Source organism: Falco naumanni, chromosome 2 (assembly GCF_017639655.2).
Source record: "Falco naumanni isolate bFalNau1 chromosome 2, bFalNau1.pat, whole genome shotgun sequence".
Lineage (NCBI taxonomy): Eukaryota > Metazoa > Chordata > Aves > Falconiformes > Falconidae > Falco > Falco naumanni.
The window spans coordinates 41560966-41588964 of record NC_054055.1 but is presented as its reverse complement, the minus strand read 5'-3'; the positions used below and the strand labels follow the sequence as shown (position 1 = coordinate 41588964).

The window sequence follows — 27999 nt, the reverse complement described above, 5'->3', positions numbered from 1 at the left end:
TGTTTTGCAGTAACAGGCTTTGCATTTCACTCTGAAATAAAACAGTTTGTGTTAATCAGCTTACCATTAATGAACGATTTGAGTGACACATTTGGCACATTTTTGCACATTTAACTATGATCTGATTTTTTATGTATATATTAATGACACATAAAATGTATACTCTGAAGAGTGTGCTGGAGTGTCTTCAGTCTTTTGTATTTCTGATTTGAAAATAATAAGTTGTATTTTTCATCTCCCAAAAGCTTATCCTTTTTGTCCAAAAAAGGACTACGGTTTGGAAGTTAGCCTAATAAAACAATTCTTGTATTCCTTACAGTTACATTTTCAGACACTGTTCCTCTTCATGTATTTCAATTGTACTGAAAATACTCATAATCATACCCATTCTTTTGATGAAGCAAAAGTCATACAATATTTCTAGTTAAGATATTACTTACCCAGAAATAAAGCCTGTTGATAAAAAGTAAGAATTGCATTCTCCTGGCCTATTTAGTACAATACTGTTCAATATGGCTGTGTGTTAAATGCTTCCTCATATAGACAAGACTAAAATACATCAGGTTCCCTGTTTTATTTCATATGTTGAGAACAGGAGATATCTGTTATTCCTATGTTTTGAAATTAAAAAAGAAAAAAATAATTAATAGATGTTGGTAGACTAGAAGAGCATTTAAAGATGTGTTCAGTTGTTCATCTGTTGTCTTTTATTCTGTTAGTTTGTCCTGAGTTTTGAAGGTGATGAGTTCAGTAAATTCTGTGTAATTCAGGATCGAATCCTAAGTAAAAATTCTGTAAAAATATACAGAGGAATAATTAAGGAAGATTAATGTTTCAGAATCGGTCCCTCTGTTGTGTAAATATTACATGACTTAAGCAAAACTAAAAGCAAAGCAAGACCTTTTCATTGTAAAGATGAAAAAAGGAATGGCTTGTCCCTTAGAGGACCTTGCCAACAGGGTCTCTATATATGTCTAGAGTTTGGGAACAATGTGTGAACACAGAGAGAGCTCTGACAGACTTGGAGTGTGGCGGTGCCTAAGAAACAGCACCCCCATTATCAGAGCTGAAAGGCGCTTTTGTTTCTTTTATCTCACATGTTCTGTAACTATGTTCACAGAGTAGCTTTACCAGAACTTCTAAGGACTGTGCGTGAGAGTTCTTGTGTCTTTTGTCTTATATTCCATTTACTTTGCTTTGCTGTAAGCTAGTCATTAAAAGCTTGTATTGCTGCTAATTTCATTAAAATCTCTGTTGTGTAGACTGGGCAGAAGTCACTTTTCCCTTTGCTGCTTTCTCAGTGACCCAAGAACAGGATGGTTGAGAGGGGAAGTAATTAACACTGTCATTAAAGCTTGTCACTGGCTACTTGAACAAGGACCTAATCACTGCTCAAGCAGTAAAGTGTTTCCATTACAAGGGACATTGTGACTGTCTTCTGCAATGACAGCTCAAAAGTCTTTCAAAGGTAAAAGATGTTTTCAAGGCATCTGTCCATCCTCCGCTCAGTTTCCAAAATTTAAGTAGACTTCTACCAGAAGCAAGCAAACCCATCAAGAGAGTAACTGTAGTTCTCTCTTTGTCAAAACCATGCTGTGGTGGAGGATGCCCTGCAGGCAGCTGTGTGCAGGATGCTGGTCCCCAGCCCACACGGTCAGGGTGCGAGTTACATAGGGACATTGGTATTGGGTTGTGAACGGAACTGCTGGGGTTTATTCACTTGCATTATTTCATTGTGGTCAATAGATGAGGTCAACAGAGGAGGAATTTCAGGACAAGCAAAAAGGTTTTGAAAATTTTGTGAGTGAGAGAGTTCCTGAGAGGAAGAAAGAGATGCGGGCTTATGGGCTGAGTGAAGGAGAACAGAGGCTCCCTTAGTCCCCTGATAAATCTGCAAATAGCATAGGCATTATTTTAAAAGAAGAAACTGTATGTTATTGAGATCTTGCCGATACAGATTTAAATCATCTTTGCAGTTGTAAATGAAAGCCATTACTAGGACACTCTCTTAGCTTGGTTGTTGAAAATTAAACTGGAAAAACTTGCCATTGCACTGACAGTTTTAAAAGTTTCTCTGATGAAAGCTTGGTTGTTTTTTGTTTGTTTGTTTTTTAATATTTATATTTATCCATACTTCTAGCCCTGTATTTCAGCAGGTTTAGGAATATGTTTGCTTTTGTGGAAGGTTTGGGTTTAGATAAGATAATTGCCAAACTGCAGTAAGGTAGTTTTGGGTGCCCTTCAGTTTGGTAATGTTACTGGCTCTCAAGCTTCAGAGCTCTGGTTTTGATCTTTCAGTATATGGTTTGAATCATGTGATTTAACATGTCCAGATATTTGAACTTGGTCTCCCAAATTTCTCTGTCTCTTTAATCCATAAGATTTCTCTAGTTTCTGTATTTTATTTAGGGTCATGATTTATTATAACAAGTAGAATGCTATGTAAATGCTTTGAGGGAAACAATTTTTCTATTGAAAAACAATACCTCATTAAGTCTTCAGGTTTTGTTTCTTGTCGTAGCACTTTCTTGTCCTGGGGATCTGGTTTAAGACTTCTGTGAGCTGTTCTGCCTTGAGAAGAAGGAAAAAAAAAATGTACATTTTGTGATTCTTTGTTCCTATGGAAATTGAAGAGACCCTTTTTCTGTGAGATGAATTTCAACTTTCCAGATCTTCTTGATAATGATTTTCAGGCACTATGGGAGAACAAAAGAGCTTTTCTAAGTAGGAAGAGTGCTTTCAGCCCAGACACAGAAAACATGACACCCCCCACCAGGTTTGGCTTGCTAGAGGGGTTACTAGTCTGTCATCTTTACCACAGTTATCTCAGCACTTCTTTTGAGTGACATAAGAAGACTCAAATTCAGGCCTGTGAGCTGCAGATAACTTTTCCTGAGATCAAACAGAGAAAAAAATGTATATTTTGGCTTTAAACATCGGATTGTAAATATAGTGCTGTTGTTCTTACTATTGACAAGTACTTCTTTGTACCTATTTCTCTGCACTCTCCAAATTCTATCATCAGCCATTAGCTCTAGACAACCTAACAGGAGATATTTTTTTTTTTTATTTGCAGCAACTTCGAATGCCTGCCTTCTCTTTATGGCTGCTGCTGCTGCTGTTAAAATATTTATATCCTTGATTTTAAATAAATAAGGCCTCTATGTTTCTCTAAATCAATGCGGTTAAAAAACCCTTTCTCCCAGGGAATTCTGGATTAATGCCAATTTAGGCTTACAATAAAAAGTCACTTTCCTGCCGGAGATTTGTAAGCTCTGGCTGAAATGTGAGGATGATTTTGACAGCAATTCTAAGGTAAATGAGGAGTAGTTTAGCTGAAGTCAGTTGGTGTTGGTGTAAATGAGAACAAAATCAGCCTTTGCATATATGAAACAAACATCTATCTTCCCAGAAAAGTCACAGTATAACCCTAGAAATGTGTTGCAATGAATTTTTCACTAAGGATTTGAATGCTAGCAAACATCTCCCTGATTGCTGTCTTAAAAGAGGACAAAGAAAATTCAGAAGGATGTAACATTTATCAGTGGTCAGTAAACAAAAGGAATCTTTTGTTGATACAGCAATTTTTTATTTGAATCATGAGACAAATGGAACAACTGGTGAGAAAAAAGAAATACATATCCTGTGTGAATTCTCTTGTTCAGGAGGGAAGGATACCCCCTCTTTCAAAAACATCACTGTTACTGTTATGATTATTCATAGAGGGCTGTACACAAACCCCATCCTTCAATGGCACTTCGTTTCAGGGAAATATCAAATGGGCCTCTGAATATAAAACAGTTTGCAAGTTTTACTGTCTGTTCTTCTTGGTTTCTTCACTGAACAGTCCAGAAGAGGCTTAAGTACTTACAGGGCTTCCGCTGACATGATATTAGAGTGCCATGTAATCCACAACCTACTGCTTTGCCCTGTATGGTAAAGGAGATTCTATTATCCTCATTTTATAGATGAGCAGTAAAGACACAGAGGAACTAAATGACATAGTTAAGGTCACACACATTGTCTTTGATTTAATAGATATTTTCAAAGATCTGTCTTCTGTTGCTTCAGCTGTAGAAGCTAAGGATCCCACGTATACATCTGATCTAGGCACTTTGGGTAATTTAGTACTCAGCAGGGAGAAGTAGACACTTTCAGGGCACAATTCATCTCATTGTAAAGTAAAACCTAAAGGAGTTCAGATGAATCACATTGTAAAAGAGCCTGTTTAAAGAATCTAGATGATTAGCTGAAAGGTATTCTTCAATTACAAATGCCAGTATTTCATTAGATAATTCCTTCTTCTAGTACTTTCTTTTACTAGGTGCAATTTTTTGAAAGTATGCGAATGCTGGACAGCATACATGCTGAAAAATCCCACTTTCTTGCTAAGAAGTCTTATCCTTAATGCTGCATATTCTCTGTAAGGAATTGTAAATCCTTTTATCTATATTGTGTTAGAAAGAGTACGTTGTGACTATAGTGTCTTAATACTTTATTACAATGCAAACTTCTATTGTACATCAGTTGCCATTTTTGGAGTCAGAAATTAAGAAAAGAAATGTAAGAGTATAAACTTCCACTAATATGCACAATAAAAAATAAGTCTACTGTGGTTTTTTGTGGAATTTTTGCTAATATAAGAATCTAAATTTTGGGAAGGGGTCTAGTAGTCTGTTGTCATAGACATGATGTTATCAGATTTATTCTTAGGACAACACTATCTTTTAATTTACAAAGTCATTTTACGTCTCTTATTTTTTTATTCCTGCTCTTCACCTTTTTTTCTCTCTGGTTTCATTCTCCTAAAAGAAACAAAACTAAAATCTCCTGGCCTTCCCTAAAACAAAAGAAAACTCCTGTATTTTTCTTTCTCTAGTTCTTTTGATAAGATAACTTGGCCTTTACTGATGGTACTTCCCAGTTCTGTGTCAGGAGCAGATTGTATCAGCCATTTGCATATATTTATATCAAGGTTATTTAAATATTATTCAGGATTAGTTTTGATATTGAATGCATGGAACCTCTCTCCAGCACCATACTTCCCCTTTCAGCACTATCTATTCATTCTTGAATCAGCCTACAGGTTCCATTAGCATATATTCTATCTAAACTAAAATAATTTCTTATATGGCACTTCATCACATGCTTTACTGGAGTCCAGAGAGATGAGATTTACTCAATTTCCTTTGCTTCTAAAAATGAAGTAATTAAACATAGTAATCTCACATAATCTACCATTCTTAAAATATGTGTGGCAGATCTTCTCATTTATCAGTTGTCACGGTGTTATACTTTCCTTTTTAATGCTGTTTAATTCCTTCAGATCAATTCTTATAGATTTATAGTGACTTGTGCTCACTTTTCTCCCCTCTAAGATTGCGTGTACATTTATGACATCCCAGTCAGGTAGCATTCATCATATTTATAAAACTGGTTGGTGCTGAATTTGGATTTTTCCTCTGATTAATTGTGCCTGCCCCATAAGGGAACCTTAGGTGATATCCAACAGAGTTATCATGAAGTTGAAGCAAGTATTTCTGGTTGTTGCTGTGGCTGCTGCAGGCCATGCTGAGGTGGGCATTTGTGCAGACAAGTGTTGCGGTCCTTACTTAATCAGCCTTGCCAACAAGGAGATTTTACTGCCTCCATCTTTTAGCCGTAACATAGTAGGACCCTGAAGGTTTACTTAGTAAACTAATACAGACCTAGAGAAACACTGTCGATGCACAAACATCAGGACAAAGAATGTTGTTGATGTTACTGCCTTCTGGAAAAAGAGCACTGTGGAACGAATGTGCAAGCCGGCAGTGAATGAATTCCCAACGTGTTTATGACATTCCCATGTTCTTTGACAACACAGGTATAGAAACTGACAGAGTGTAAAGTTCCTTTGAAAGTCAGACTGCTGAGAAGTTGCAAAGTGATTACCTGAGACTGTGAAATAGATTAATTAGCAAAGAAAAAAAAAATGCAGTGCTTAATAAAAAAATTCATATTCAAGGTGTCTGCCAGGTGTTTTCTGCTTTTCAGTGCTGTTATTCTCCCCACAGCAGGCAGGGAACAACATTTTCCATTTTAATCAGGAATAGTGCTAGCACTTAATGCCTGAATGGGGCAACAAATGCAATTTACGATGTAATCCATCTTTTCAAACTTTTTTGAAGGGCTTTTCATCTCACCTTGCAGTCAACAAAGCCATTAGCATTAGAGGGATTTTCAGTTGTTTCTTTATCAGTTTTGTTGGCCAGGCACACTGCAACTTTGGTCCCTTAATACTGCAGAAATCCATACTGCAGTGGTGATAGAGATCCGCAGTACTGTGAAAGCGAATGCTATCCCTGATATTTCTATGACATTCCATTCTATTTTGGGGTCACAATACAGAAAAAAATGAAAATTTTCTCTAGAGAAGATGTCCTGAAACTCTTCAGCATGTGCTTGGAGACCATCTGAAAGCCTTGCTAGAGTAGGAGCTCTGTTCTGTCCAAATGAGATCCACTCACAAGTAACAGGGATCAGGAAAAATTAATTATTTCAATGGACTTAATTTTGTAAGTAAAAAATTCAGCGGTTTGATATAGCAATTAGATTTAAAGAAATAATTAACTGTGTAAGGAAAGTTTTCCTATTCTTCCTAGAATTCCTATATTCTGTGCATGCCCTTTAAGAGATGGAAGTGATGAAGTGTTATGGCAAAGCCAAGGGTACGATATAGCTCCAGATTCAAATGCTAAATTTAGCGATGTACAATATAGTATGTACATAACGGCTGCATTAACTTCTTCTTATGGCTAATGGCGATCTAGTCAGAACAGTTTGTATAATACAGAGCTGTTCAGATAAATTTCTGTACATTTGGTTTCGTGAATTACTGTGTAGTATTGACTAGACCAATAGGACTGACAGGGTTTTTGTTAATTAAAATGAAAGATTAGGGAATACTTGTATCTATGGTTCCTGTGTAGATATATACACCATGGACATCTAAATTTTGAATCTGAATCTCAGTTCTATACTTGCTTTCTCTATGGCATTTCATCACCTTGCAAATATACAAGACAAAACCTCTTTGCATGATCAGTTCAGATGACTGTCTCCAAAGCTGAACCATAGGGTGGAATGGATCCTACCTTACTAATGACTGTATTTAAGTAACCTTGAGTTTTATACCTAAATGAAGTACAGAAAGAAGATCCTCACTCATTTTAAGTGAAATCTGGTAGCTAAATTCAGTGATATAAACATGTAGGAGGACTTGTCATCCAGGCAGCTGGGAAGATGGTAGGAGGAAATATTTTTTTGGAGAAAAAAACAGGGATTCTGATGAGATCTGAGTTGAAAGCGTGTCAGAATGAGAGTAAGCAGAACTATATATAGACAATGTGGAAAAAGCAGCTTTGAGCTGAAGAACCTGTAAAGGAAGAATTGGTGTGGTGTATAGGGATACTAAAAGCTAAAGGGATGACTTGTAGTTCAGAAGGGAATTGGTTTGTTTCTTTCAGTGCCTGCCTTCTAAATCAGGCTTGCTGGTGAAATTAATTTGGTGTTTTATAGAGACAAAAGACCTAGTTTTGCACCCAGTGAAGGCAGTAGCAAAACTCCAACCTATTTCAAAGGAGAAGAGGTACGTGTCCGATGGATGTGTGGAGAAACAGCTGCCTGTGTCTGTTTTCCCACTGAATACGTTGACCTGGAATACTTCCGTTTGTCTAGCAATAAAGCATTCTGGCATCTCAGATAAGTCATTGTGCTTTTAAGTGTTAGGCATTGTTTCTAAATTACTTGCTGCCTCTGAAGTTGCCATTTAATAAATTAACTCACTGGATACAAAGGTAATAATCTTCTTAAATGTGACTGTTAATTCCCTCGTAACTGCAATTTTATAATAGTTCCTCTTCTAAAGTTAAATTTTTGGCACAAAGCCATGCATTACTAGCTAGGGTTTGCAGAGGAATGCTGGGTGTCCTAACCAGGTTTCAGTTATCCTTTTCAGCATTCTTCAGCTTGAATCAGTCATGAACCCAAGTGCATGACAAAGTCATTAACGGAACAATAATTCTTAGGTGTTTTGACAAGGCATTCTATAAATGGTAATTAACATCTGCACCGCAGTTCCTGTCAGGGAGGTGAAACGGTGGAAATGTTAAGTAAACTAAATCTGGCAACTGGAATTCTTCATGTACTTTTCATATTTTGGTAAATCAGCTTTTATATATGTGTGTGTGTATATATATATGTATACATATATGCAAGTAAAAAGATACATGATTACATTCAGGTTGTTATTTTGAGTTGCTTCATAGTTTTACAATTCTACGAGTTCAGTAAACACAAAGCTGTTCATAGTGCCCATTATTTTCAGAAGCTTCAATGTGATAAGCCTATAACATACCTCAATAAGTATGTGCCCAAAATTGTATTATGCATTGTGGTTTTTTTTGTTTTGTTTTATTAGTATTATTATTATTAAAAGATGGGAAAAAAAACCATTAAATTTAAATATGACATTAGTGTTTACATCTCAAACTGGAACAAAAAAAATGTCCAGTGAACTGCCAAGTATTCACAACTCCGTTATAGGTATTGTTAGTTTCTTATATGACGTGCAAGGAATATAAGTTTCTAGCCACATTTTATAACAATGAAATGAATTCTGAGGAGATAAGCAGGTCTTAAATCTTGGGGTTTGTATTATTAAAAAAAATGTTTTAAGGAAAGAAAAATAACAGTTGTTCTTGGTGTGTTCCTGCCCCAAAATTGCTTTACACATGAACCAAATTTCCCAAACTTCCAATGATTTTTTTGATTGCTTGAGAGACCAAACTGTAAAATCATAAAGGAGAGTCTAAAGAGCCTATTATATGTCTAAGTGTTCATGGTCTGTGCTCATAGTAACAATTTTTCCTTCAGCATCTCCCTGAATCCATTTTAATCCATTTAAAATTCAGTAATATTTGTTACTATTTGTTCGCTTTAAAAAGTTTGGGCACCAGGAGAAGCCATCAAGGATACTCCTCTAAATGTGTTAGTGAAGACCTACCATATGTGCATTTTGCGCACTAATTTCAGACAACCTTTTTACTGTGTACTTAGATTTGGATACAACTTAGAGCGATCTGCTTTCTAGCTTCTCTTGCATGAATAAATGTAATGCAGTAAAGACAAGTGCAAGAGGTTTGGAAGGCTTGGTTTGCTGAGATTTTTCATTAAATTGAAGACAGAAGAAACTTGTCAGCCTCCATTAAATGTAGATTCACTATTCATTGAAATATGGTTTGATTTGCTCTTCATAATCACAAAGATTTTTTTCTCCAGTCTTCCACATAAGATTTGAAAGCCTAAAAGTATACTTCTTGCCAAGGATTTAAATAGGACTGTGTGACTAACCAAAATTATTTGGAAAGTAGTGTATACAGACATTGCTTCTATATTTATTTTCAGTATACTGAATATAATGACTAAATGCAGCACAGGTTAATTTTCCAACATAGTTTAATAAAATGTGTTTTGACTCAGGAACATTTGTTTAATGGGAGTTTTACTGTAAACTGTATAAGCTCATAAAAAGACTTATGGATGTCTCTTCTGAAGAAATGGTTCAAATGAACATAGCTTTTAAAGAAAATGGAGGGACCGTAGCATGGGTGTAGCTCAGACATAATGGACAAAAGCGCTTTCTAGTATATTCTGTGGAACATGCCTGCAGTTCTGACAGCTCAACTGGCACCAAACTGAATTTTACAAAATTAACTAAATGAGATGCCATTATAGGAGCAGAATTAGGAAACGGTTCTTTCGTCTCTGGCTTACTTTAATGGCATCTCTGACATCTGTGTCCTGTGAAATTTATCAAGCATACATTTTGTGTAGGATGGAAGACAAAATCAACAATATAATCAAGCTTACCAGGCAACTAATTTAAGCACTCTCCTTTGTTATGTACTTCAGTTTTTCAGATTCATGTAGTTTAAGTTAGGAGAACAAGTTCCCAGATTTAAGTCCTAATTCTGCAAAGAGAAATGCACTTCAAAACATCTTTTCAAGTCAGTTAAATTACTTATTTACATAATAGCACTTACACATAAGGCATCTGTCATGAATTTGCAACAACTTCAGTTTAACCTAAATTTGATTTTGGTCTGAATTGTACTGAAGGAAAACAGGAAAACACAAAAGTGACAAGAAACATGTATTAGCAATAGGGCTTCACAAAAAAGATGCATTTCAGCTGAAATTTAATGTTTCTTTAGACAGCTGTAATTAACCTAATTACAAAATAATTTTCATATTTCTGTGCAAAAATAGTCTTAATTATATTTTGTAATTAACATTGTTTTTTTAAACACCATAGTATATGTATGCAGTTTCATTTTGCTCTTAGAAGAATCACTGTCTGGAGTAAAGAATTTGTAGCTTTTTAGTAGTTTGGTGGGTTTTTTTAGTTTTCTTTCCCATTTTTCATTTATTCCTTAAAGCAAGCAATTGATTTTTCCCCTTTCTTATTGAAAAATCATGGGGAAAATGTTTACTTTGGCACTTGCCACTGTACAAAGGTTACTCTAGCGCTAAGAAAATAATACTTAGGAAATAAAATTGAATGATTCAAAATACAACTGAGTGATAGAATTTGATATGAAGCTACACTGATTGTTTCTGGTGGCAGCTTTATGTTATAAATTTGCTGAAGATATCAAAGTTAATAACTTGGAACTATTTTTCCCAAGATTAAAACCAAGAGTTCTTACTTTTGGAGAGAAACAAACTGACAACTCCAGTTAGGAGTACCTCTGATTTGAGAAAAAGTAAAATTTACAAGAATGCAGAAATATACTGAAATCTGGTACCAAATTCCTGGAAGTCTGGAAGGGTTTTAGGATAGTGAAGTAAGTTGTATGCCTATGTTAAAAAAAAAACCCAAAAAAAAAAACCACACACAAACCCCCAAAAAACAAAACAACACAAAACAACGCAAAACAAAAAAAACCCAACCCTTTTCCATAAAGGAAAGTTTTATTGATGAATGCTACTATTTGTGATTAAATAAGAAGATAACTCCTGATGTGGTCCGTATCCTGGTTTCCTCTTTACACATTTCTGTGGTGGATAAGAAGAGCAGTAAGGTTATTTTTTGGAGGCTATAGTTCTCCATTCTTTTTCATCAATTTCTGTTGGATGCTCAGCCTGCTGCTATTTCTAGAATTTTCTTGAAAGACCAGTGCAACTTTAAAACATGTGGTGTCCATTTAAAGAAAAAGTTACTTTTTATTTGAATACAATACTTTCATTAAAAAATATTCTTGCAATAGAATAAAGAAATCCTTGTTCTTAAGCTCTCAAGTAGATATTAAACTAATTGCAGAATATTATTATTAGTAATACTTCAAGATTACAGGAAAATTGGCAATATTTGGGGCTTAGGAGAAAACTGGAGATATTTTTGAGAATAACTGAATGACTTATCAAAGAAGATTTACATAAGATAACAAACCCACTAAAATGTAATATATGGTTTGGGTTTCTTTAACTCTGTGTATGGGTTGAGAATATCCTGGAGATAAGTACAGTAAATAAAACCCTAATTTAGAACTCAAATAGATTTCTGGTGCAGTAAATAACTTACAAAGATACCTTTCTAAATCTGGCTCATAAATTCAACAATTTCCACTTTTTCACAGTATGTTTTCCGGGCTTTTAATTGTATCGCCAGTCTTACTTTCGAGGATTTGGAAACCTCAACAATCACAGACTTCTCACTCTTACAAATAGCAGCATTTCAGGGGCTTCCACCTATTTCAACCTGTGGAGGGCTAAAGTTGATTGGAAGTATTAATTTTCTGTATATATATATATATATATATATACACACACAGAATAGAAAGATAGATAGATAGATAGATATAGATTAGATAAATAGATAGATATAGATAGATAGATAGATTAGATAGATAGACGGTTAGATAGATAGATAGATAGATAGACGCTTAGATAGATAGACAGACAGACAGATAGACAGACAGACAGATAGATAGATAGATAGATAGATAGACAGATAGACAGGCAGACAGGCAGACAGACAGACAGATAGATAGATAGATAGATAGATAGATAGATAGATAGACAGATAGACAGGCAGACAGGCAGACAGACAGACAGATAGATAGATAGATAGATAGATAGATAGACAGACAGATAGATAGACAGACAGAGACAGATAGATAGATAGATAGATAGATAGATAGACAGATAGATAGATAGATAGATAGGGATAGGGATAGATAGATAGAGATAGAGATAGAGATAGAGATAGAGATAGAGATAGAGATAGAGATAGAGATAGAGATAGAGATAGAGATATAGTTATATCAGGATCCCTCCAGGAAGTGTCTTCCAGACTTCACAGAATCTTACTTCCTGAGTATGGTTGAGATGCACTGCCTTTCAAGTATCTTGTGTAGTCTAAATTATCTGCTGGTTTATTCACTGGCTGCTGGAACGATTTTGCTTATAATGAAAAAGCTTTATTCGAGTGCATTTTCAAGAGATCAGAGGGAGTTACTGGAATGGCGAAAAAAGAGCTAGACTCATTACATCCATTTAAGATACTTAAGGCGAAATGTAGTCACCATCCATGGGTTCCCTTTTCATCAATGGACAGAAACTCACCTCCAGAAAGTGAGTCAGGTCTTCAGAAAGCTGAATCAATTTTCGAAAATGCTTTTCTGTTGTTTGATAGTAGGAGGCTAGGACAACTGCATACCAAACTTGAGCACAGCAATTAAATTGTTCCTTTTGTGTGAATGATTACTTTAACTTCAATGGGTATCACTCTATTAATTCCATTCTGTGTTAAATGAAGATTAAGAACTTAGATGGATAGACAGTATATGTGTGTGAGTGTGTGTGTATTTATATATATATATATGTAAAATATGTGTAAAAGTATAGAAAATATGAGATGTATACAAATAAATCACATTATATATATTTTTACAGAGCACAGTTCATATATATATGTATATGATGATGAATTGTGCTTTTATTGAGTTGTGGATTAGTAAAGCCTATATCCTTACTTTGATAAAATCACAAGCAAGATATCATGCCTGCCCTCATTGCATGATCTGTATTTATCATAAGTCAAAAGATCAAGCTTTTACTGTAGGTTAGGTTAGAGAGTTATCAAGAAAAACTATGCTTTGATATAGACTTCTTTTAAAAATCATAAAAATAAAATTAAATTCAAGGTGTTTTTTTTTTTTTCTGCTGTATGTGTGTTAATGGACACGCATATAACTCCATAAAAAGTTTACAAAATGTACAGTGTTGAAATAAATGTTCTTCAGCTCTGTTTCACAGCATTCTGTCAGTTTTTCTGATTTAGAATATTTCTTTTTCACATTGAATCCTACCTTTTTACACACCCAATTGTAGAAATTAATCACCAAAATCTGATTTTATGATGAACAGTTGACAGAATCATCCAAATTGAGACATAAGTTGTTTTTGACTAACAGGAGGTTCATGTTTGGGGCATATCAGTAGATCAGAAAAAGTGACCATGTCAAAAGTGGTGCTGTCTCAACAGGTTGCTTGTAAATCAATTCACAAAATATTTTGATCAAGTACCATAAATATTTAGGGATGAGAGAAAAAAGATAGTAAGTAATTGTGACCATGGGATGCTTTATAAATACTTTATTATCACCATCCATCATCACCTTTTGGGAATAAAGACATTTTTAGGCAGCAAAATGAAGAGCTACGTAACAAAAAAAGATGAAGGCTGAAAATCAGTTATTCCAAATAGTTGAACACCGACTGTGGTTTTTTTCTCATTAATTGATCCAAACAAATTTAGAAGGTTCATTTGAATCCTCTGTGGCATTTTGATTTTTTAGATTTTCCTGCTAAAATTACATGTGTGGAAGGTAAAAATGCTAATTTTGAGGAAATAAAATCAGATGAGTTAGCATTCTTCATAGGTGTAGCTTCAGCAGACAAGAAGATGGATGAGTTCCATGCCATGCTGAAGATGGGTACAAACTTTAAAAGATATGCTGTCTGCTATTTGTGTGCCACAAAGTCTGTCTAACAATATCCTCTCAGGGAGATAATCTGTTGTTCTGGGTGCCCATGTATTATTGTATTTGGACTATCTCCATTTGCAAATGTTGACTTTTCATCTGTGACCAAAGAATGAAATCTGTATGAGAGATGTGTAAAACATTTAATCTTTATTTATTTGTTAACAAAATATTATTTTTGCCAAATCCTGTTTGCATTTCTTTTCTCCTGCTCTCCCTGGAAGGTGACTGCATCCACAATGTGACACTTAAGCTGAGAATAGAAATTGCGGTAGTTTGTGGGGGTTGGTTTGTTTGTTTGACGACAGAATGCATTTAAACCAGAATAACAATCCCAGATATCATTTTGTATCTTCTGTATTTCTAAAGAGGATGCTACGATTGGTTAGATTTGTTCATGAAAGTTTATACAGAGTACAGTTTTTGTTAATATTTGCTGATACATAGATTTTTAAGACCAGAAAGAACCACTACATTATCTAGTGAAACTACTTTTTTTACTACAAGGTATAAAGTTTCACGCAGTTAAATTCAGAAATAAAGAAAGGGTGGCATAGAGATCTGAACACAAGGCAGTGTGCAATCCATGATAAGTAACAAAGCTGGATTTTGATGACAAGTGAAGAGCACTGAATCCTACAGGTTTGAAGTGTTTAGTGGGAGCACAGCACCACTCCAGAACCATGACAGCTTTGGAACACCTCCTGTGGCGTATTTCTATGCTGTTTATTGCATGGACCATGCCCTTGTGATTTCAAAGTGTTGTGACTTGCCTGCAGAATGGTCGCAAGTCTGTCAGTCAATTCACCTATCTATTGATAAAGACTAGACATCACTAAGCAAACTGGACTGCTACTGTCTCACAAGCATAGCAGTGTATTCAGTAGACTTTAGGAAATGGGCTGTTTGCTATCTTCTATGGATAACTGAGGCCTAAAATTTGGATAAATTTCTGACTTTACAAGCAACCAAAAGGAACTGCCACTAGGCTATAAAAACTTACTTCTTACTGTGAGGTGTTGGTAAGAGCTAAGTCCCAAATAAATTCAGTATTAAATAATTTATGTTCTTTAAAAAAAAAAGAACAGAATTAAACCAGAAATGTAACAACATACAGCTGAATTAATTTCAAGGGTATGTTTAGATGGCAGGAGCAGAGAGATGTAAATGTGGCCTGCTTATAGACTGAACTTTCCATTTCCAGACAAGCTGGTTTGGAAGACATCATGGGATTATTAACAACTCTAAACTACTAAACTCTTCTGAAATTCCTTATATGCTTTCTTGAATTGTATTTGTTTAGGCACAGCAACATGCAAATTTAGTCTTGTGGCACCAGCTCTGCATCTAGCTGGACAATAAATAAAGTAGCCTATTTGTTCCCATCTGCAGAAACAGGCCACAAAATACCTTCCAAGGAATGTGTAGTAAGCAGGTCTAGGAAACCAAAGGCTTTATTCTCAAAAGCATTGTAAAATGAATTCCATTTCTTGGAAGGTGTCAACTTTTGGAAGGTGTCTAGTATTGGAGAATGCAAGGTTTTGTTTAGGCTACCAGTGCTTTCAAAGGGTGGACTGTATGGTACATGACTAATTCCTGAACATGCACACATGAAACGCATAAGTTTATGTATCAATATATAAGCAATTGGAAATAGGCACAGAAAGTTAGGCTGGATAAAAACATGTTGACAGCAGAGCCATTACTGGTGGAGGTGTAACTTGTAAATTGTAATGTTATTACATTTCTAGGAAGGTTACCAGAAAAAAAGAAGTAAAATACAACCACCTAAATAACAATCCCTTTCATTTTAGCTTTTGTAGCGGAGCAGCTATAGGTGAAATGAACTCGAGACAAGAAATACAGAACACTTTCTGTAAGTGATCATGGTGTTAACATCTACCTTCTGTACAGTAGAGTAGTAGTTTCAGCATTCCTCAGGTGTGTGAGAAGTCCCCTTCTCTGCAGGGTTACAGAACTGTCTCTCATTTCTCAGAATAGTTCCTGTTACCCAGATCGAGGTTGATCCTTATACATCTATAGGAGAGAGGGACCAGAATCTGTCAGGAAGAAAAGGAAACCAGAGTCGAGCTTTCCAGAAGTGTTCTAACCACAAGTGGCCTCTGCACAACGTTTGAAACAAAAGACAGGTGCCCTTTCTGTTATCAGCCTATGGGTATAAACTGGAGGGGGAAAAACCCAGACTACTGCGCTGCTACATTGTTCAAAGCTACGACCTGTTAGCATATGTTAGTTGTACTCTTAAAATGATAAACACATTTACAAGATACGAAGAGAAGGGGACACTTATTTTCTTAACTCTGAACAGATTTAGACACGAAAAATTCATCTCAGTCATCAGAAAATGAGGCAATTCTGGGTAGAAACAGAATTTCAAGTACTTGAATAATGTTGCATTTCGAAATTTAGCTGCCCATGGTGTCAAAGAAGTCATGCATGATTTTTGAAATTATGGGTTGGATCTTAGACGGCCAATATTTCTGTGGAAGCCATCTGGATCGCTTAAGTGCTTCACAGAATTGTGTACAAAATCTTACTCTACTAGTTTTTTTCCTGTTTGTTCAGAAAATACTTCAGTTGCTGCATTTCTGTATTCTGGGCAGTAGCTCCTATGCACCCTTACCCCACTGCCTACTGTCCCTCCTGTTACTGCGCTAATTAAGGATGCTGGCAGCTTATCTCTGCTAAGTAATACAGATATAAGCTAACTTCACAGCATTATTTAGTTCAGTAGTGATGAAAAAGAAGCTTGGGCCATGACAGGGAACAGAAACTGGCAGGGGTTTCTTGATCTATACCTGAGCATGGAGGTTGCAGCTCCAGGAAGAGAGAGAATCGGCAGGTTACAAGGTGGTGGTGGTGAAGTCTACCAAAAACTGGCAGCAGCAATGGTAGGATCCCAGGGACATTGGAACAAAGTGACTTGGGAACAGAATGTGATCTTACCAGCACTGACTGTGCCAGGTGGAATGACCATGGAATAAGCCACTAAAAATATATTTTTAGTAGTCCCTGAATCTTGCTGTTAATTAATAATACCAAGAAGATACATCCAGCACAGCATGCATGTGGCTTTGTAGCCTTGGATTATTTTTTTAACAGACTAGAAATAAAGAATAGTCTTTATCATTTATTTGGCTGGTATTTAAAAGCAAAAACAGTCAAAAGAATCTTTTTCATTATGAACTATTTTCCAGTGTTTACATTTAATATATACAGTAGCTGCAAAACCTCTATGAAATGTAATAATGTCATTTCAGTTCCAATATATATGGGGAAGGCTGTGAAAACACGTGGTCTCAAAAAAGGTCATTTAGTAAAGTAGCCCATGAAAGCTTAAAAATCTTTCTGTATTCGAGGTTAAATAGAGCTGAAAATGTTGTTGCTGTTGTTTTCTTTTTTCTTTTTAAGATGCAATATGGAAAGTTAAATATATATGATTGAAACACAGCTGTATCCATGTTCAAATCCACTATACTTAATGTTAGTGCCCTCAGCAAATAGTACCCATTCATTTTTTTGAGACCAAAAAGCCTCACCAAATAGAACTTACCTTGTGGTCTTGATTCTCTGAATTGAAGAATGAATTTTCTGGCTTTAAGCAAGAGTTTTAAAGAAGCAGGTTGAAAAGCAGCTGGTCAACACACCAGAAGCTAGCTGCTAATTGCAGCAGTAAGTTAATCAATGAAATAGCAGTTTAGCTTCTGGGTATAATCAAAAGAGATAAAAGACCACACAGAAATTCCTGTATTAGGCTATGACCAGCTCTTGAGTGGCATACATTATCTTCCTTCTTACACCTGTCTGATTTTGAGTAGGCAAGTCATGCATCTGCTTGACAGCTATTAACAGAATAAACTAACAACAAAAAAGCATTTTTGGGTAAGATCTGATATAAATATTTACAAAGACAATTTAAGGGAGTGTTTGTTATGCACTTTTGTGTTTGCTTTCAAAACATTTAACTCCAGGGACAGATGGCTTGTACAGTTTTATCAGCACTTGTGTCATTATATATTCAAGCAGCCAAGACTGATAACCAGCCTCATGGATTATGGATTGTTCAGAGAACAAATACTTTGGAAAAAAATACCTCACATATCAATAAAGTACTGCAGTGTGGAAAAACTTGATACAGAAATTTCAGTGACATTTTTATGAAGCAAAAGGAATCAAATTAATACAATTATAAAATTAAAGCAGCAGGAACAGGTTTTTAAGTGCTGTCATTGTATGTGGTAATGAAACAACACTGGAAAATTGGGTGAAAGCTATTTTTCAGCAGTCGTGGAGGAGAAAGATAATTACCGTTAAGGCAATGTTATTCTTTCTCAGTACAAAGAAGCCAACTCTGCAGTGCAAGCTACCCCCAGAAGATCTCTCTCCCATCATCTTGCTCATGATCATTTCACTTTACACTACTGAATAGGAACCTGAATAATAAGGAGTCCTAGAAAAGAATAAACTGTCTATACTTGAGAACATAATTACACAAAACAGAAGCTGAAAAAAACCCATATTGTTGAAAGACTGTCTTTGATTTTTCCATTTTGTGGGTGAGATCCTTTTTTCCCAAGTCTGTTTTTTTGTCTTTTCCCTGTTTCTCACAGTAGAACATTTATAGAGTGCCCTAAATCATGGTCAACATCATCATTATTAACAATAATATTTACAAAAACATTATGCTTGTATCTAAGGGCCTTAACTGGAGATCAGGTGTGACAGACACAACACACATAAATGAAACTGCATTTTTCTTCAATCAGTAAGCATGATCATGCCTTGTAGTAGTTCAACAGTAAAATATATTATTTTAAAGATTCACATGTCTAAAAAAAAAACCACAAAAAAAACCTTTGTGGATTTCTTTTTCTCTTGTGATGGCTTAAACTAAAAGTGCTTAAAATAATGGTTGATAATTTTATATTAGTTTATATTATTTAAAGTCTTATGAGGCATTTTGTAATCTTGAACCTCACAATATTTTAATAAAGCAAGTAAATATTCCCTGTATTTTACACATTGGAAAGCATGAGTCAGAGTACTGCAAAATAAGCATACTCACTTGAGTAGGAGTCCGAACCTGTTCTCAGTTCTGGACATGCAGTTCAGTCATAGATTTTTACATACACGTAAAAGTATGTAGAGTTGTATAAGTATACAGTAAGTCTGTATACAGAGTTATGCCATACCTCACAGCTATTTGAACAGTTACACAGCTAAAAGAAGTGTCTTACAGGTGTTCCACTGGGATTTCCAGTCCTGTCCTAAAAAGATGGGGCCTCACTGTCTACAACTGTCACTTGGTGTGACCTACATCCATACAAAAATTGTAACTGGCCCACTACAGAGAGTGCCGTAGTCTTGCCTTTGCTTGAAACCTCTGCATAGGTAAGGTTGACTAGAGGAGAACTTGCACACAATAATTAATTTTTGAAGTCTAAGTTGAACAGTGGTATTTTCTTACACAAAAAAAACCCTCAAGGAGCTCCTCTTCCTGGACAGGTGATCATCTTGGCATTGCTACCCCATTCCTGTCTCCTCCTTACAGTAACAGATACCTAAATATTCCAGTGTGCTACTGAAAGTTCATAAACTTAGAGATGCCTAAAGAAAAGGATGTTTAAAATCTATTCTGAATTTAAGAGCATTAACTGCCTTGAACTCTTATTAAAGAAAGAAAACCACATGAAGTAAATCTTCCAAAGAGTTTGACATGTAGTTTAACATAGGGCCACATGCATATTTAGTACGAAGTAAAACGAGCTTATTACTCATTTAAATTTTAAATGGAAATGAATGTCTTTTCTTTTGAAATTTATTTAACTAAACAGAATAAGTAACTTATCCCCTTCAGAACTGTAGTACTGAAGGCTCTCCTATTAACCTTTTATTCCACTGTAAATTGGAAGCACAGAGTGCATGCACTGTATTTCTTGAAATGTGTCATTCTGTGGTGAATGGTTTTCTTTGTGTTTTGAAAATTTTAATCCTGCAAAACCTCTCCGCCTTGGTCAGCAAGATAGTATTGTACTGTGAAAGCAGGCAGGTTGAAAATAGTTCTGACATTTCTCACTCTTTTCCTCAAAAAATGGGAAAAAACCTAATTACAATTAGATTTCTGTTGTCAGGGAAAAAAATCAACTTATTCATAGATTAACCTGTGGAAATGTTAACAATTTACAGTGAGTACTTCCTTTACTTATTATTTTTTTTGTTTTGGTTTTGGGGTTTTTGGGTTTTTTTACTAAGTACCTGCCTCAGTTTGATTATAACTTCATAGTAGAGGATTCAAGTAAGAGCTTTATAGAAAAAAGAATTTCTCTCTTCCAGGGAATTATCATAGTTCTCATTTTAGAATCAAAGATCTTGGTTCTCACTGAAATCTTTTCTAAGCTGCTACTTTACAGTTGCTTTTTCTTTTTTTCCTAACGGTTCTGGCTTAATTATTTCATCTTCTGTTGATCTAAATGGAAAGTAGCACTGATTCTATACATTTTTCCTGTTCTAGATATCAGCAGTAGAACACATTCTTATATGGGAAATGCAGAAACAACTTTATTATGTTTTTTTATATTCTGTTACATCATCAGCACACTGTATATTCTCCAGATACTATCTCCAGAGGGGAGTTACTTAGAGATAAGATTAACTCCGTACATTGTAACATGTAGAAACATACCTGGCTGCATTTTCTACATGTGTAAAAGCAGTGGGTTGATAATCTTTGGAACTTGCTACCATAACTTGTTATGTGCCAGTAAAAAAAAAAAAAAAAAAAAAAAACAACTGGGAAAGAATAGCAATTTCCATACAATTAATTGGGATATTTCAGTATTCAGAAAAAGATCTGTTTCTAAAGGTAATTTGTTATACATTCATGGAGTACAAGAAAATGAAAGATTCAGTTATATTGTTTTGAAGATACAATTTTGTTGCTGATACACCACTGACCTTTTTCTTGTGATTAGTACTACTTTTTAAGATGGTTCATATTCATGCCTACTTGCTAATGCTCTTTCTCAAAAATCAATCTACAATTTCCTTCCTGTCACTGAGCTGTTTAATTGAGGAAGAATTGTCTCCTTAACTCTTTGAATGTCTACAGTAAGCAGTAGCCAGTTGATTTACTCTGAAGTCGAGACAAGGCATCTCAAAATTCTTGGTCAAAATTACAATACAATTAGCAAAGAATTATGACAAAGCATGTCTCAGATATTGAAAATTATCTAACAAAGACACACAAAGTGATTTCTCTGCCTTTTTCCTGGCTTGCCCTTCCTCATACATCCAGTCTGATCAGATGAGTAAATTAAGCCATTTAGAAATGCAGTGAGACTGAGAGGAATTCAGTGCCGCTGAAGACACGGGTGACCTGTCTGCTTGATTACAAGATGCCTGCAGCTGGCCAGCTGTGTCCTCAGCAGTGTGTGAAGAATTATGTGGATATTTAATATGCATAGTACTTCAGCAGACTTCATTTCTGTCTCCTGTGGTCTCATATTCCTGACTTAGAAAGAATTACGAGAACAATTCTTTCCTAAACTCAAGATTTACATAAGCCACCTTTTTTTATTTACCCCTTGATTTTTATGGGTGCATAGAAGTTATCTGAGATGTGTTTAATGGTCAGAAGAATTACAGATTTTATTCTCTTTCATGTTGTAATGTTTTGAAGTGTTTCATGGTTTCATATTAAATATGGCGAAGTTTAAGTACTTTCTTACTAGTTGGGAGTGCACATCATAGTTTTATCCACAGCGTAAATGTCTAGAACTATGCACCAAACTAAGTTTGTAAAATAATGGACATGAGAATGATCCTGCGTAGAAAACGTTCCTTTGGGCAAGCCCATTTTTGGACGGTGCCGTTGTTTCTCAGTTTGCGGTAGCTGTCAGCTCCCCGAGGCTCTGCAGAAGTGGAGTGATTTGAGAGCAGAAGAGCACACATCCAAATCGTAGGCCTTTACAAGCAACGTTAATTCTCACTCAGAATCTGCAAGGGTGTATTTACTTCCTCTGACATTTTCACCTACGTAACTATTTTCTTAGTGTGACAGAAAAAGGGCGTTAAGTTTATTCACAGTAGGATCTGGGACTGATAACATAGGACTAATTGAAATGTATTTCCACTTTTGGGAGCTATATAGGGAGAATATATAGAGAGTATATAGCCTACAAAGGAACTTCTCTCTAATAGAATGAAAATCTGTGTAGGATTAACCACTACAATATATTGTCGAAGAATAATTGTTAATTTTCTCATGAGGTGTATGTATAAAGGTAATGCTAGATATCACAATCTAATACTATGTCTTTTTTTTTTTCTTCCTCCCTCTTTCTTTTTTCTCTTTGTTTTTATTCAACAGATGGGCCTCTTGGTCCACGAGGATTAGCTGAAGCTACAGAGATGTGTACTCAAGAATGCCTGGTTTTGGGTCACTCAGACAACTGTTGGATGCCTCCCAGCCTGGGCCCATACCAACAGCCAAAGTCTCCTCTCTCCACCTTTGCACCTCAGAAAGAATGGGTTAAGAAGGACAAACTAGTTAATGGACACACATTGACCAGGACCTGGAAAGAAGATAGCAACAGAAACCAGTTCAGTGACCGAAAGCAGTATGGTTCCAGTGAGGGCCATTTCAACACTGGCAACCACATGACTGACATTCCTCTGGCCAACTTGAAGTCTTATAAACAGGCCTCAGGAGCTGTTGAGAGTCCAAAGGAGCACCAGCTATAAGAAATGGTTACTCTGGACCAATGACTTTAGCCTACTTAGACTTGCTAATACTATGTGTGTGTCAGAGCTTTATGTACTGGGTAGGCCTCTAGAACTATGCTTCACCTAGCAGAGATATGCATATCTTTGTGTTAGCGTCGTGGAAGGTATGATGTCCTGCAAGATGGAAGAGTGTTTCTACTAGTTGTGTGGTTTTGTTAAATAGACATGATTAAAATCTGCAGAAATCTCTCCAGTTTGCAAATAGCCTTTTTGTTTGTTTGTTTGATTTTTGACCCTGGACTGCTGCTACGAACAACAGAAGATGCATTTGGAGAGTGAGAGCGCGAGAAAGTTCAGTGGATTGCAATGATTGAAAAGCATATCCAGTTAGAAAATTGTGCTTTTGTTCTCATTGATCTATGCTGGGACCGTTATACTTGAGATAATATTGCAAACAAAGCAACTGAAACTGTAAACATTAAACCTGTTGTGCTATTAACAATGTTAGGGGACACTTATAAGTCCATCAGTGTTCAAATACTTGTAAATAGAAAGTTATTACTTACAATTTTTGTGTACTTATAACGTTCACTTGAAAAGATATACTGTAGCATATTTCTGTGTTTCACAGTTGCTTTTTACTTTCTTTCATTTGCTTCCTGTTGTTTTGCTTTTATTTTCAGTGATGGTGTTTCTGTGTTAGTAGTCTGTCTGACACACAATGTTCCAAGGAACTCTAAACACTTGTGTTAAACCTGAAAAAAAGGAGTGATGGGGTGGGAGGGAAGGTTGGTTGTAGAAAGGGAAAAAAAAAAGATTTTTCTTTCTATGTAGGAGCAAATGGTGCCAGCATTCAGGTAGAATTTCTTCTTCTTCTTTTCTTCTTTTTCTTTTTCTTTTTTTTTTTTTCCATTTATTAATTTTAGTATTAAGAAATGAAAGGACTTGTGTAAGGGCTTGCTTAAAAATGTAACATTTTTTTTTAAACTTCCATAACGTTTCATAAAACAGGGAAACTGCAAAACAAAAGGATAATATTTAAATTTGTGGTGGTGGGTGAGAGAGGGAAAGCTGTTAGTTTGGAATCCTTGATCATACTAGCTGCAGTCTGTCATTTAATGAGTGATAGCTGACATTGATCTCAGCTCTAATATATGGAGGAAATTCTACAGGAGCAAAATACAGTAATCATATTTTTCCAATTGGACAGGTGTGTGTCTATACCTAAGACAGTTTGTATTGCTGAACCAGCAGCATTTGTGTTAATCTTCATCCGCGTTAACGTTGTAGTAACACAAGTGTTTTTAGACCATAGCCACAGAATATTTAATGTGTTGTGCCTTCATGATGTAACAGAGCATTCTCCTGGTAGGCTAGTTGGGGGAAGTAAAGGGTTAAATCTCTAATTATTGCCGTTTAACTGTTTGTTATCATAGTTGGTCATTGCCTGGCAGGTACCAATATCATGTCACCTCAGTCAAACCAGCAGAGTGACTCCTAATGTTATTAAGATCTGAGTTGCACGCAAAGCAAATCCAAATCCAGCATTTTTAGATGGTTTTTGTTAAGGCATGACAGATGATTTACACAAATAAATAGCATGCAAAAAACAAAAAAAGGTAAAAAAAAAAGTCCTTACAGAAAAAAGCAAAATTTACTTATGCCACATTGACACATCAGTCTTAAAGTAATAAAGTTAGCTAATCTGAAGATTATGTTATTCTTACCAAAAATAGAACGTGGGGGGGTTTTTATTCTTTTGTATATAGCAGTTCATTAATTTTTTTTTTTTTTTTTTTACGTTTCTATCCCTCCACAGTATCCCTCCTCAGTATAAAAGGCATAAAAATGGGTTAGGGGTGCATTGCTTATTGCAGTACTTATGTCAGTTTGTGAGGGGTGTTTGATGACTTTGACAGAATAAATATCTAACCAATTATCCTTGTTACTGCTTTGCCAGTTCAACGTTATTTAGTTATTCAGCTCTTGCAATAAATGTTCTGAATTCCTGATTGTGTTGTGTTAGTTCTTGGGCAGATGCCTAAGGGACTTTATTCTTGTTAATTTCTCTTTTCTTTCTGTTGTTGTTGGTTTGTTTGTCTCTTTGTTTCATTCTGGATTTCCAGTTATTTTTCTATGCATATCATGGTCCATTTGGTTCATTTAGATATGTATAAAAATGGAATATACAAAAAATGATAAATCCTGAGGGCCATATTCTGTCATTCCTATGGTAAGTAGGAACTTATTCAAAATGAGTTATTTGAAATAAGTGTTACATACCCAGCACAAAGGTGACAGAATCTAGCTCAGATTTGTTAGGCATACTTAAGCACATGTGATAAGCATCCTTGCATGAGTCTTTGTTACAGTGCTGTGGTAGCATATAGGAAAGTCAGCACTTACCACACCTCAGTCTTTCTTTTGAGAGTAAAATAGTCATATCAAAATACAGTAAATACTTCCTTACAAGCAAAAAATTGTATGGTTATATAATCACTTTTGTTGCAGCACATTAAAAAAAAAAAGAAGAAAAAAAATCCAAACAACCTTGAAAAAGATGAATCAATAAATGTAATCTATTTTTGGACGTGCTGAGTTTTAAAGCAGAGATCCCCTGATTTCTGTATTAAAACCAGAAATGCAATAATTATATGAAAACCCCAATAGCACCAACAATTTTAAATTATAAGTGCCTTTCTAAACAGAATATGTTTGAAATAATTTCTATCATGGATAAAAAGTAAATAATGTGACTATTGCTATAGAGGGAGAACTATATTCTGTTCCAACCTTCAGTATTTTGTGCTGCCACCAACCTGTGCAGGAGGAACACAAACAAATATGATCTACATTTCTAGCAAGTGAAACTTCTCTCATAAAATTTTCTTAAATTCTGTGTAATTTTAGATTCTTAAGGCCTCACCCAACTTTTAATTATCAAAAAAAGGCAGAAAGAAAAGAATACAACAAGAAAATAAAATTAAAAGAAAATAGGATAAAGAAGAAAGAGAAAGAAAAGAAAAAATAGGAGAAAGAAAAAAAAAGAAAGAGAGAGGGAAGGAAGGAAGGAAGAAAATAAACATTTGCAGTACTGAGACCAGTATCTTAAACCCATTTAAGCCAAAGGAATGTAATGTTTTCCAGAGGTTTCTATGGAAACTGGATTTGGCCCTAAATATGTATACAGTATGTTTCCATTCATTCATAACCATTTGATTTGCTTCATCAGTAATACTACTGCTGTTGCCTAAACTGCACAAGTTAAGAAAAGAAAAAGAAAACAAAGGGGGAAAAAAAAAAAAAAAAAGTTAAATCCTGACAGGAATTCAGATGAGGAGCTTAAAAAAAAAAATTACTTACAAATCTCACTGCACAGAATGAGAAGACAACTGAATATTGGTGACAATATTTAAGTTTACTAGCTGTCGGGCTAGAAGTTACTTGAAATTATTGGTAACCTGGCATGACATGGATGCCTCTCAGATGGCAGTTCTAGCTTTTTTCTTCAGCTAGGAAGATTGGATATTCTTTGTGTACTTAATTTGTAATGCACACAGTTGAAAGACTGCTAAAAAGATGCATCAATGATTTTTTCAGTAGTCTTTTTTGTTTTCTGTCGCTGACCAAACCCCTTCGCCCAAATAGAAAATGGAAAGCATGCGTATATATATATATCGGTATTTAGTCTCATTTAATCCTATGCAGTACCAACTCTTTCTAAAGATAGATGAGTCAGGACCTCTTTCTCAAGGAACTCTCTGGAGGCAGTCTAAGAAATACATGGAGCAGAATTAAGGAGGATGCAGAAATACACATCAATTTTAACAGAGATGAAAACTATATTAACAATACTTGTTTAATACGATTATTACCTTTTAGCAAGTTATTAATAGGAATCAGGATCAGAAATCATCTTAAGCATGGAGTACACTAAACTTTAATGGAGAAACTCAGGAAACTTTGGATACATATATGGCATAAGAGCAGGAGATGTATTTCTATGTGAGAGGAAAGAACAGGAGTGATAAAGGCTGATGTAGCTGACATGGTAAAACAAAGAAATAGGGAAAAGACGATCACAACATTGATGAGAAGTTTAATCTTGGGATGTGAAAAAAGAGAGGCACTAGTACCTTTAACAAAAGAGGACGCTGTGAAAATCATGGGACATGGCAGTAGGTGATGTCAGGGATCCATGAGCCTCATGACATGACAAAAAGCATAGGGGTAGGATCTAATAGCCTTGGGCAGTAGTGTCTGATACCTCAAAATAAGTTACAAAACCATCACTGCTTGCAGGAGAGCACAGCAGTGGTGTCATATCCAGCTCAGACAGAAGAACAAGTGCTGTGATGACTGATTTCTTGTGCTCTGCAGCACATGTGCCAATTCAGACAGCGAAAGCAACTAAGTACTCACGACGTTACCTCTGAATGCTCAGTTCTTTCCTTTTTAGTACACTTCTTCAGCAGAATTGTGTTCCAAAGTCTCAACTTTATTTAATTTATATGCTTGCAGTCCTTGCTGCTGTGATGAAAAACTTCACAATGGAAACCAATTCTAGAGCAGAGCAAGGCATTTTACTGTACAGAAAACATGATACAATATCACCCAGAGGTGTGAATCAGCTCAGTATATCATGGACAGTAAAGCTCTAACTCAATTAATAAAACTAGTTATTAACTTTCACTGCTGATCACTTTAGTGGACACATCCATCAAATATAATTACCCCATAATCCAAAACCACCCTTGACTTTTCCTCTTGTTCCAGAAAAGCTCTCAATGGTAGATGCTTCCTTGTAAAATTATAAGATATCCTTTTTCACACATTACTTGAGTGGAGTGACTTTTTCCAGTTTGGCTTCTCCAAAATACACCTTATATAATACAGCTGCTTTGTATTATAAACTGGTTTTCTCGTGAAAGCCCATTCTATACTTTGTTTTCAACCAGTTAGGCATAGTAAGATTGTAACACAGAGGGACATACTCTAATCCTTCAGGCTTTGTTGAACTTCTTAGGAGGCAAAATATCAGGACCTTTCCCATACTTAGGAATAGGAATAGCAAGTGCTTTATTGTGCAGTGGACTAGCAAATGCTTGAGAAGTAACAAATTTATCTTTCCAGGTTTTTACAATACAATGTAGTTTATAAACTGAAA

At 35.4% G+C, this 27999-nt stretch overlaps 1 protein-coding gene across 1 annotated transcript in view; it reads left to right on the top strand.

Annotated features, from left to right (window-relative positions):
• The window catches only part of LOC121083564 (protocadherin-9-like), a 393954-nt gene extending 369113 nt beyond the window's left edge, over window positions 1–24841 (top strand). Inside the window, exon 3 of the mRNA XM_040584116.1 lies at window positions 22477–24841. Coding sequence (XP_040440050.1) covers window positions 22477–22850 — 374 coding nt within the window. The 3' untranslated portion in view covers window positions 22851–24841. The remainder of the gene's footprint in view (window positions 1–22476) is intronic.
• The last annotated feature ends 3158 nt before the right edge of the window (window positions 24842–27999 follow it).